At 44.7% G+C, this 12,500-nt stretch overlaps 1 protein-coding gene across 1 annotated transcript in view; it reads left to right on the top strand.

Moving 5' to 3' along the window:
- lrp2b (low density lipoprotein receptor-related protein 2b) overlaps nt 1–12,500 on the top strand; it is a gene marked incomplete at its 3' end in the record, with an annotated part of 66,824 nt that overhangs the window by 33,498 nt on the left and 20,826 nt on the right. The window contains exons 39-49 of the mRNA XM_048234043.1: nt 369–1,289; nt 2,669–2,834; nt 3,321–3,479; nt 6,195–6,484; nt 6,906–7,106; nt 7,720–7,962; nt 8,317–8,442; nt 9,537–9,656; nt 10,727–10,858; nt 11,187–11,391; nt 12,311–12,500. The exon at nt 12,311–12,500 is cut by the window's right edge and continues 106 nt beyond it. Coding sequence (XP_048090000.1) covers nt 369–1,289; nt 2,669–2,834; nt 3,321–3,479; nt 6,195–6,484; nt 6,906–7,106; nt 7,720–7,962; nt 8,317–8,442; nt 9,537–9,656; nt 10,727–10,858; nt 11,187–11,391; nt 12,311–12,500 — 2,753 coding nt within the window. The remainder of the gene's footprint in view (nt 1–368; nt 1,290–2,668; nt 2,835–3,320; nt 3,480–6,194; nt 6,485–6,905; nt 7,107–7,719; nt 7,963–8,316; nt 8,443–9,536; nt 9,657–10,726; nt 10,859–11,186; nt 11,392–12,310) is intronic.

The raw sequence follows: 12,500 nt of genomic DNA, 5'->3' as shown, positions 1-12,500 counted from the left end.
CTCTCCTTCACATTACCATTTACCAACATTAATTTAAATCTCTTCTACCTCATTTTGAAGATACACTGACTTGTGATTATGGAGAAGGCCATCTCTGACATGGCCAACGTGCAACTTTATTGTACTGGGGCGCTTTTTCCAAAACCATAGTTAACACATTCGCGATTGGAAATTGCATTGCCAATTGCCAACCAACTAATTTGCTAACAGGTTAGCAACTATGGTTTTGTGAAACGCGCGCCTGTTCAGGAACATGACCGTTTTCGCCATTTTTTTGATGCAATGGGTATCGCCTTATGTGGTCCCAGTGGGTTGAAACTATGAAAAAAATAGTGTTGCTTTAACCATTGCTTTTGAATTGTCCTCAGGGAACCTGTACTTCACCAACGTGTTCCCAAGTCAGACCCACCTGGAGGTGATGCGCCTGAACACCACGTACCGTTTGGTTCTGCTCAAGAGCACGTTGGACCGACCCCGCGACCTGGCCGTCAGCCCCAGGCTTCGCTTAATCTTCTGGACCGACGCCGGCCAGAACCCCAAGATCGAGCGAGCTCAGCTGGACGGCACCAATCGGACTGTGCTGGCCACCGAGAGCCTGTCCTCCCCTCGCGGCATCACGGTGGACTACACCAACGGCATGCTCTACTGGGCCGATGACGGGCTTGACATGATCTCCATGATGTTTGCCGACGGCACCGGGAGGCAGATCATACGCTATGGTAGCCGGTACCCGGCCCCGTATGGCCTGTCCATCCTGGGTAACTACCTGCTGTGGGTTGACTGCAAGCTCGGGAAGCTCTTTCAGGCCAGCAAGTACGCTGGGAACCAGAACGAGACCGAGGTGATCCGCGACGGGCTGCAGGGCCTGTCGGACGTCAAGGTGTTCGACGCCCACGTGCAGCCCACCGCCGCAAACCAGGTGGACTTCCACCCGTGCCTGGAGGACAACGGGCGCTGCCAGCAGTTCTGCTTCGCCTATCCGGGCCAGACGGCGGCGAAGTGCGGCTGTGCCCACGGCTCGCTGCTCAGCAACGGCGTCACCTGTGGCTACGGCCAGGACGAGTTTCTGGTCTACACCACCGACTACACGCTCAACAGCGCTCGGCTGGACCCGGATGACCACTCGGTTCCTTTTGCGTCCTTCTCCCTGGGTTACAGCATCATGGCGCTGGATTTCGACTACCAGGACCGCAGGGTGTTCTTCTCACAGTATCTTGGGATTGGGAGGAGCAAGATCGGGTACATTAACACCGCCACGCCTGGGACTCCCCCAGTCTTCATTGCCACAGGTAAGAACCTCCAGGCTTCTCCAATTTTTTTATGCCCAAAGCGATTAGTTGAGCAGTTGTGTGCCCATCCCACCTTTTTTTAGGCCAGGTGCAGGACAAGGAATGCGAGCATAAAACAGAAGAGAGAATGTCCGCTCCCAACTTTTAATTAAAAAGCCAACAACGTTTCGACCCGTCTAGGTCTTCTTCAGGCAATTTTTTTAATTAAAAGTTTGGAGCTATACTCCGTTGTGTGGACATTCTCTCCTCATGCCCAAAGATCCCTTCTAATATAAAGCGCAATATCAGCGCTCCCCCGCAGTTAAACCCACTCTTATATTATAGATTAAGGTAACCCCAAATGTTGATTATTTTAAAGTTGTTTCATTGATAAAATGACAGAAATGTCATGACAGAAATGAAAATGTCGATCAGTGCTTTCAAAAACTGTTCTGTTTTGTCCACATGCCAAAGATATTTAGTTAACTGCCACAGCGAACTAAGCTAACTGAAAATAGAATAGAAATAGAAGAATTTCTAAGTATTTTCCTCAAAGAAATGACACAAACTGATGAACAGATTAGCGAAGTAGTTGTCTATTAATTAGATAGTTGGCAACTAATCGATTAACCGATTAATTGTTGCAGCTCGACTACTGGGTCCCCATTGCACTGCCACCCCTCCTCCTCTCCCCGCTCTGTATTATCTAACAGCACTCATCAGTGGTGTTATTGATTAGCTGAACACACTTTATTTAGGCTATTAAGAGCTCTGTAATTTTAATCAGTGGTGATTGGAGCAGGGCCAGATAGAGGAGCCGCAGGTTCCCAGAAGGAGGATTAACGACTTTTGACCTAGAAGAGAAGAAGCAAGAGCCTTGATGTAAGAAGCAAGAGCCTTGTCCAGTACGAGAGAATAAAGACATGTGTAACATGGGAATATAAACGCATTCGTTTTTAGTAGTCATTAGTAATGTCCATAAATGTCCATATATGATCATAAAGCTTGTCTTCAATGGGGATTTTGTGGATAAAGATATATAGTAGTGTTAAATTATCTAAACTGAGGCAATTACCAGTTTGGTGTTAATTACTCTCTCTGTTACCTCTCCCCCTCTTCCTTCATCTTTTATATCCCTCTCTATCTCCACTCCCTTTCTCTCTCGCTCTCTTTCTCCCTCCTTCACCCCCTGCCTGTCTCTTTCTCTCTCTCTCTCTCTCTCTCTCTCCCTGCTTACTTCACTCCCTCACTATCTCTCACTTTCTCCCTCCTCTGCTGATCTCTCTCTCTTTTTCTTTAAACCATCTCTCTCTCCTGTCCTCCCTCTCTACCTTTTTCACTCCTTCCATTTCTCCTTCTGCCCCCCTCCTCCCCTCCTCTCATCCCTCTGTGTTCTTCAGACCTGCATGACCCTGAGGGTTTGGCCTATGACTGGGTTCATAAGAGGCTCTACTTCACCGACTACAGCAACAGGAGCGTCCAGGCCATAGGGATAGACGGACAGAACCGCACCTTCATCGCCCACGCCAACCGGCCGCGAGCCATCATCGTGGACCCCTGCTATGGGTAAGCAGCCACTCAGCGCCCTAATTTAAATGGCAGTCAAGACGAAAATTAGCTAAAGCTAATGTGATAACTTGGCAAAAGCATTGGTAACACTTTACTTGGATAGTCCGTCCGTCCACAGAGACTTAACAGAGCATCTGTTAAGATTCAAGTTCAGTATGTAAAATAGTTGTTGAACAATTACTGAACATCACCTTAACCTAATTCAATCACTAACCTTAACCTTGTAGTTAAGAGAGTATCAACAGATAATTTGTTGATGATTTGAGCTTCTGTAAATAGTCTGTGGGCGGACTATTCCAGTAAAGTGTGACCAAATCGCTTTTCCAACTATAAATACCGTAAGCAAGATCCTAAGTGTAAACATGGTTAGATCAGTGCAATTCCCCTACTCGCCACACGGTGGCTTTAGCAACACACACTGCACAGCTATTGAATGTGACAGCAGGCTCGCTAGACATGGCTGACCGTGAAGATCTCTCTCAGGTATCTCTACTGGACAGACTGGGGATCCCCTGCCAAGATCGAGCGAGCTACAATCAGTGGAAACTTCCGGACGCCCCTCATAAACACCAGTCTCTCCCAGCCCAATGGCCTCTCCATTGACTACGAGGAGAGGCTGCTCTACTGGTCTGATGGCACTCTGTGAGTTTCACTACTGTTGTAGCCGACATAATGGGAATATTTTAGGTCATAAACATTTTAAATCAAAGACAGAACTCAACAGTACCTTTTTACCTAAACTTTAAAAAAAACTTTTTTGCCTCTGATTAAAGGATTTGAAAGGTACCGTTGAGTGCTGTCCTTAATTTAAAAACTTTATACTCCTTACCTGAGGGATTTAGCATCCTGAGCATGTTATTCCATTTTATACACACACACACACACATATAAATTATACATTATATATATATATATATATACATAGTAAATGAGTGTGCAAAAGAATACATCTCCATAACACATGGCTGTTCATTTAACTCTAGTTTAAGCTTGAATTAATGGTCATAAATTGAATCAAGATGACTTGAATAAAGAATACTCACAATATACCATCATTACCACTAGAAATGGTTAGATCTTAAAAAAATGATGGTAGTTTTGGAATATTCCATACACAATTTTACATTCCTGTTATTGTTGTTCAGATGATCATAAAACAGCAACAGTTCTTCATAAGAACCACCCCATATCAAAAAAATATGATGAATATACTGTACCTCCCCCATCATTTTATCTTGTCACTGTATTTGTTTGAATAGACAAAATCCCTCTGCCATAAACCTAAAAACAGGTTAGCATAGTTAGGGGCAAAGCACACACCCATTGCTGTACCCCGAACCTGAATGTACAAAAGGTCTTGGAAAAGGAAAACATTGTTTTTTAATGTCCATTCGGTGAGCTGGATAATAAATTCAGAGGGAGGCAAAGAGTCTGTAGGCCTATTCTTCAGAAAATGCTGTAGGGCTTTCAGTCCATCGTCATGAGCAATATTAGTGTAAAGAGACTCCACATCTAACGTGACTAAAAAACAGTTGTCTGGAACATTCAAATCACTTAAAACCTTCAACACATGAGTAGTATCTTGTATGTAGGAAGGAAGCTGCTGAGCCAGCGGCTTAATGTGAAAGTCTATGAATTGCGAGGCTGGCTCTGTAAGAGATCCATTGGACGATATGATAGGTCTGCCAGGAGGAGATACAAGAGACTTATGAACCTTAGGGAGAATGTAGAAGGTGGGTATTCTCGGATGTTGACATAAAAGGAAACTGTTCCTGTTTTGAAATCCACCCAATGTCCTTAGCTGTGAGCAACAGTTCTTTCAAGCTCTCTTTTGTGTTGTCAATTGGATTGGATAACAGCCGTTGAGAATAGTCTTGATTGTTCAATTGCCGTAAGGCTTCTTCAACATATTTGTCTTTGTCCAATATCACAACAGCTCCCCCTTTGTCTGCTGGTTTGATAATTATGGATTCATTCTTTGCCAAGTAATCGATGGCCAGCTTTTGAGTTTTGGTCAAATTTTATCAGATTTTTTGGTTTCAACGTCTCAGAGAAGTGTTTTCTGCACCACCAATAATTAGCTTTAGGAGGGCTTCCACACTACGCATAATATAAAAACATTCATTAATTGCAATACTACGTTTGTGGTATATAGGTTATCATGCAAATGTGGATGCTTTTACATTGGTCGAACCAAGAGACGCCTTAAAGACAGAGTATGTGAGCACAAAAACGCCATTAGAAAAGCTAATTTGGATTACCCTATGGCAAAACACTTCCAAAATGTGCACAACTGCAATCCAGAAGGCCTTATGGTAGAGGGTTTAGAAACTAGTAAAAAGAACAATCGGGGTGGTGACCGATTAAAATTACTTTTACAAAGAGAAACATTCTACATATACAATCTACAGGCCACAGTTTACCCTGGGTTGAATGAAGTAAATTTCAGTCCTTTTTTGTGATCATCTTTTCTCTGTATGTATTTGCTTAGGCTTAACTGGTAATAGTCTTTCTCTATACCTTGTACTCTCTCTGGAGGCTTATATTTACGATGTATAGCCAGCCACCTAGTGGATTATTTTTGTCTTCATTTTTTTGTCTTTTTTGTATGTGAACATTTATAGCCAGCCACCTAGTGGACTGTTCTGGCATGTTTCATGTGGTAATTCACCATATCACTCAGGTGTTTCCAATTAGCCTACAAAAGGGGAAATTGTTTGTCTGTGAAGCACACCCTGAAGAAGGCTGCTTGTGCTGCTACGCGTGGGTTGCTTCTCCCTATGTTTTTAAACTTTCTATGATGAATTAGCCAGTTAAATAAAGGCTTTTTATATTTTTGAAGAAGAGTGCCTTGGACTACCTTTTTTCTATTTACTACTGGATTGCCGAACCCAAAGAGCACCTTCAAATTTCTGATTGGAACTTCCTGATCACCCTGGACCTCTTTGTCTTTTCAAGACTCACAATATAGTGTTCTTTCAATACCTACAGTGAAATAGGAATAATTACCATTTGTTGAACTAGTGTGATTGCATAAATATGAGCAACAGCTAACAGCTAACAGCTTTTATAGCTGAGAATTCACTATGTTGCCACTGAACATTGATCAGTAGCTAAATCAATGCAGTAAAATGTGAATGATTGCTATTCACTGAACTAGAGCTCAAGTCAAGTCAAGTCAAGTCAAGTTTATTTATATAGCGCATTTCATACACAGAGGTCATTCAATGTGCTTTACATAAACAAAAGCAAACAGAAATAACAAATAAAAACATAAAAGGGCAATAGTGAAAGAATAGTTTAAAAGGTAAAGATCATACTGACCACCCCTCTCTCTCCCGCTATCCTGGCCTGAAGGGACAAAATCGAACGCTCCTCCCTGACCGGTGAGAACCGGGAGGTGATCGTGGGCTTCGCCCAGTATCCTTTTGCTGTGACCGTCTACCAGCAGGACATCTACTGGACAGACTGGAACGATCGTGCCTTGTACCGGGCCAGCAAGGACGACGGCTCTGGCGCGGTGGTGCTGGTCGAGGGCCTACAGTACCGGCCCAATGACATACACGTGTTCAGCAGCTCCAAGCAGGAGATTTGTGCTAGCCCCTGCCAACAGTTTAATGGAGGATGCAGCCATGTGTGTGTGGCAGGTAAGATGGTGTGTGTGTCTGTGTGTGTGTGTGTATGTGTGTGTGTGTGTGTGTGTGTTAGGTGGAATGGTGTGTGTGTGTGTGTGTGTGTGTGTGTGTGTGTTACGTAGGTGAAATGGTGTGTGTGTGGCAGATAAGATTGTGTGTGTGTGTATGTGTGTGTGTGTGTGTGTGTTAGGTGGAATGGTGTGTGTGTGTGTGTGTGTGTGTGTGTGTGTGTGTGTGTGTGTGTGTGTGTGTGTGTGTGTTAGGTGGAATTGTGTGTGTGTGTGTTACGTAGGTAAAATGGTGTGCGTGTGGCAGGTAAGATGGTGTGTGTGTGTGTGTATGTGTGTGTGTGTGTGTAGAGTATATAGAGTAATAGAGTAAAATTCTATTTGATTGAAATGTTCTGATGTTTCTTACCTTGCTTGCCTCGCAGGCCCAGCTGGTGCGGAATGCCAGTGCCCCCAAGGGAATTGGTACCTGACCAACAACGGGAAGGACTGCATCAAGGACGTGGGTCACCGCTGCCAGCCAGACCAGTTCAGCTGCCTGGACGGGGGCTGCATTAGCCCACGCTGGAAGTGTGACGGCTACCCGGACTGCTTCGATGGCTCGGACGAGCTGGAGAGAGTGTGTGGTGAGTAGAAGGGGGGGTGTGTCGGTCTTATCTGTCTGGGGATGTTAAAGGAGAATTCCGGCGATTTTTCACATAGATATCTGTTTGTTGAGGTCACTGAGTACTGTCGATACGGAAAAAATGAAAACAATCAGTTCTACTGTAGCTTGAATTGCTGCAGCCAACAGCTAGAGTTGCCAGGCAGCTACAGTGCTACACTCTGGGGGCATGTTCATGAGCCTCTATGTTCATGCCCCTACTGGGGTAGCACATTTCGTCCCAGATTGCTGCACATTTTCGTTCTTCACATAGAGTCATATAGTCCACATACATGTAGTTTCCTATCACAAAGTTCTTTATTTGACAGTTGACTGAAAATGAAAAATACCACACTTAATCTGTTCACTCTCATTGTAATCCCCTTGAGGTTTCCTATGTTCAATATGGAAATAAATAAATTGTAACTTCAGTTATAACTTTTAGCAAATTTGCAAATAACAGACATTGCAAGTTAGCAAGTTACCTGAAACTCTTCTCTTCTCCTCTCTTCCCTTCACCTTCTCAATCTCTTTCTTTCTTTTTCTCTTTTCTCTCTCCTCTCTCTCTCTCACTCTCTCTCTCTCTCTCCCATCAGCCTTCCACACCTGCTCCGCCATGGACTTCACGTGCGATAACGGCCGCTGCCTGCCCCTCGCCTACGCGTGCGACTACACAGACGACTGCGGAGACAACAGCGATGAGCGAGGCTGCCCCTACCCCACCTGCCACCCCGTCGACGAGTTCACCTGCGCCAACGGCCGCTGCATCAGCGCTGCGTTCGTCTGCGATGGCCACAACGACTGCCGTGACAACGCCACTTCTGACGAAATCAACTGCCGTAAGCATAGAGAACACAGAATGATATTTTCTTTTTGGAAAAGGATATTGCCAGGATATTGACAACCCAATTACTTAAATTAAGTTAATTAATTGCCCTCATTCATATGGCTTTTGTCCAACATGTCCAACATGTGCCATTACAGTTGTGTGCAATCAAACCTATTACCTTGGTATGGTTAGCACATTGTTTTGCCTACTGTGATATTTCATTATCATATTATTTAATTTTATTATAATATTATTACAAGTGTTATACATAACTATACCAATCGTGAATCATTACATCATCAAGTCATTGCAGTCCCTAATAGTGATAGTCTGATCGAAATCTTATCTATATACTTTCCCTCAGCGGACAGAACCTGCTCATCCGGAGATGTCAAGTGTGACAACACCAACATCTGCATCAATCCCGACAGGCTGTGTGACGGCTACAACGACTGTGGAGACAACAGCGACGAGAACCCACTCTTCTGTTGTGAGTTATCAGATATCAGTGCTTTGCCATCTAATAGCCCCAATTGAACCTTGGAGCATTGCCATCAGTATGATTATGCAAGATTGATCCAGCCAAGGCCGTGTGTGTGTGTGTGTTTAGTGGGTGTGTATGCGTGTGTGTGTGTGTGTGTGTGTGTGTGTGTGTGTGTGTGTGTGTGTGTGTGTGTGTGTGTGTGTGTGTGTGTGTGTGTGTGTGTGTGTGTGTGTGTGTGTGTGTGTGTGTATGTATGGTGATGGTATTGACATCAAGCCTCTGAGACTCAGGCCATTATCGAGCTGCTGAGGGGAGGCAGCCATTTTATTGATCATGTTGCAAGATTGCGTGATTGAATGTATTAATTAATTTGAGGAGTGTTTTGTTGTTTCATATGCTTTAGATAGATTTCAGTGGGCACGGTGAAGTCCTTATCAGTCCAGGCTAATAATATACTCTCATTTCTGTTTTTGAGTAGCCTGGGTGTTCCCATGCTGCCTTGCGCGCGATTTGATTCACGCTGCTAAGGCAGCCTGGAGACCATGGAGCAAATTTTCGCCTGAGATAGGGGACCAATCACAGAACAGGGGAAAAGCAAGGCGATGATGAGCTATGCACAGACGCATTTGATAGACATCCGTGGCACCCAATAAACGGATCTGGGCATTTTTTTTCAAATACGAGAAAATTAACGTTTGGTTCCCAGACCACGTCTCATTGAGAAGTGGTGGCGCTAGCCAGGCTAGTTTTTGAGCTCTGTCTGATGTTATCTATGTGCAGTCAAACACACCACTTTATCAGTTTTGCTGAAACAAATTCATGGTGTCAGGTCCTTGGGGCTATTTTGTCTGTCTTTCAAGCCTACATCCAAGTCAGTAATTTTTTACACCCCCATACACACACACACACACACACACACACACACACACACACCACACTCACACATATACACACTCTCACACAATACATTAACACTTACAGTTAGCTCATCAAATCACACATGTGAGTTGAGCCTTCTGATAATTCAGACATCTGATGATCTGGTGACTGGCATTTGATATTGATTGACATGTGATGCGATTGTCACCTTTACACTCCAGTGAGCAGGACGTGCTCTCCAGACGAGTTCCGCTGTGACGAGGGCAAATGCATCCCTGACAGCTGGGTGTGTGACTACATCAGTGACTGTGTGGATGGCACGGACGAGCCTGACTCATGCGGTAAGGGAATGAAGGATCTTTTTTTCTCTATCTTTTAAAACCAAGTTTTCACTGGGGGTGCTGTGGTCAAGCAATCGCAGCGTCCGTACCACATTTGGGTCCAAGTGCCCACTGGGGACCCACATTCAAAGCCGACCCATAGCAATATCCTGATCCCACTCACCTCTCTCCCACTCACTTCCTGTCAAAATTCAAATGGCAAAAGTTATTCAAAAAAATTAAAAAAAAAAAAAAAAAAAGTTATTGCAGAGGGGTCAAACTCATCTTGTTGTTGTGCTGCTGTATTATCTCAGTTCTGGCATTGAGGAGATTTTATTCTCCCTTACGAATATCTTGTGATATCTAGTGCTCTGTGAACTTCCAAAAATGTATCTTTGTCTTTGTGTATTCATTTTGTCTTGTTACTGTAATCTTGTACTGTCCTAATCCTAATCAACATGACTCCTTCCAGCATGAAGACTTGAGTTTACTACACTCTTAAAATGAATGTGTTGAAAATCAACACAACTTGTGTTGTTTTTAACACATCTCTATGTCCAGATAGGGACAACACAGTTTGTGTTGTTTCCAACACATTCGTTTTAAGAGTTTAGTCTATCTGATGGTACACGTCTACTTAAAGGTGCTCTAAGCGATGCTGGGTTGACTTCTGTTGACTTTCAAACAAAACAGAGAGCTAGCTCGCTACTCCCCCCCCTCCCTCCGATACTGCTCCCGTGCAATTGAAACTCTCCTAAACGTGCATCTTGTCTGTGATTTGCTGGAACAGTTTGTTATGTTTTTATGGGCTAGGTTTGCCCAGATTGTTTTTGTTGTCGTTTTTGGAGCCTGGGCTGTCCACAGAGATCGCGTTTTTTTTACAGTGTATTCAGGACACGGACAGCTAGCGGTTGGTTAGGTGATGTTTGCAGTAAGTGACATAAAATGTTTTAGCCTAAATGTTTAGCCTCGCTTAGAGCACCTTTAAGGGTATAATGTCTTTAATCTTTAATGAACCAGCTCTTCTTTTTATCTCTGTCTGATAATGAACTACTCTCCCTGTTCCCTCCATCCTCCGTCCTCACCTGCAGTCGACGTGGTGCGCACCTGCGCGGTGTCTGAGTTCACTTGTGTGAATGGGAACTGTGTGCCGGCCTCGCTCATTTGCGACGGCAACAATGACTGCTGGGACAACAGTGACGAGGCACCTGAGCTGGAGTGTGGTGAGTGAGAGACATGCGGGAGATACTAGAGCTGCTCTCTCTCTCTCTCTCTCTCTCTCTCTCTCCCTATCTGTCTGTCTGTCTGTCTCTTTTTGTGTGTGCATTTGCTGTATTTGTGTGTGCATGTGTGTGTGTGTGTACATTTGTGTGTGTACATTTGTGTGTGTATGTCTGATCACTTGACCAATCCAAACATGGAATTTGTGAACTGAAGCCCACCTTGCATATTCTGTGTGTCTGTGTGTGTGTGTGTGTGTGTGTGTGTGTGTGTGTGTGTGTGTGTGTGTGTGTGTTCTTACCCCCTGTTTTTACTGCCTACTCTCGGCAGGTCAGCGGACGTGTTCTCCGGACCAGTTCTCCTGCCCTCCGCCCTGGCGGCCAGGCACACCCCGCTGCGTCCCTCAGAGCTTCGTCTGCGACGGCGAGAGAGACTGCGCAGACGCAGCCGACGAGCTGCAGAACTGCCCCAACCGCACCTGCCACATGAACGAGTTTGCCTGCGCCAACGGACTCTGCATCCTCATCCCCTTCCAGTAGGTGTCCACTTTTTATCTCGGACGTTGAACTGCATGGATTTTGCGGTCTTGATTGGCTCCAGTTTTAGTTTAGTGCACTTAAGAGTTGATCAATTAAATTTGAGTGGTAAAAGGATGTGTTCTTAATCCAAAATAAAACTATTTGTGACTATATTGGTAGATTCATCTGGTTAGTTGCTTACCTTTGTTTAAGTAAAGGAAATTAGATGGATATCAATTATGTTTTTCTCCTTTGAAAATTGTATTGTACTTTTTGGTGTGTCAGTGTGTGTATGTGGTTGCATGTGTCTGTATTTATTTACATGCATCTGGTTCATTTAAAAAAAAAAAAATGTTGATTAAAGTGGCACCATTAAGTTTTGGTCTAAAACGAGCAAGCAAGCTACCTAAAAGGCACACAAAACCTTGCCTTATTGGCTCTGTTAGATGTGCACTAATATACTGTGCTATCTGGTGTAATTTGGGGGACACAGGACTGCATAGTGCATACGGTGACTGGTGGGAATGACACAGGTGTTTATTAGTCCCTCACATTACCCTATACCATAAACAGAATTTGAAAATCAAACCAAAACTAGTTACCTGATAAAGGCATACCTTGAAAAACTGCTACCTCTTGCTTTAACCTCAAATGTAAAGCACTTTGGTTCTACTCTAGTTGTTTTTTTTTAGTATATTTTGTTGGGCTTTTTATGCCTTTAATGTGACAGGACAGTGGTTCATGACAGGAAGCGAGTGGGAGAGAGAGAGTCGGGGTGGGATCCGGAAAGGACCACGGGGCGGGTATCGAACCCAGGTCGCCGGCGTACGGTGCAGGTGCCCCGGCCAGTTGCGCCACAGCAGGGGCCACTCTAGTTGTTTTTGTAAATAAAATGTACTTGACTTGGCTTGACGTTGCTGTGCATCCCTAACCCAGCTGTGACCGCGTGAACGACTGCGGGGACGGTAGCGACGAACACGGCTGCACGTACGACACCTGCTCCAGCCAGCAGTTCACCTGCCAGAACGGCATGTGCGTGCCCACCTGGTACGTGTGCGACGGCACGGCCGACTGCATGGACGGCTCGGACGAGCTGGAGAGCCTGTGCCACTCCCCAGTGCCCACC

The sequence above is a fragment of the Alosa alosa genome, chromosome 22 (genome assembly GCF_017589495.1).
Source record: "Alosa alosa isolate M-15738 ecotype Scorff River chromosome 22, AALO_Geno_1.1, whole genome shotgun sequence".
Lineage (NCBI taxonomy): Eukaryota > Metazoa > Chordata > Actinopteri > Clupeiformes > Clupeidae > Alosa > Alosa alosa.
Note: the sequence above shows the minus strand (reverse complement) of the source record. Positions and strands in the feature narration are given on the sequence as shown.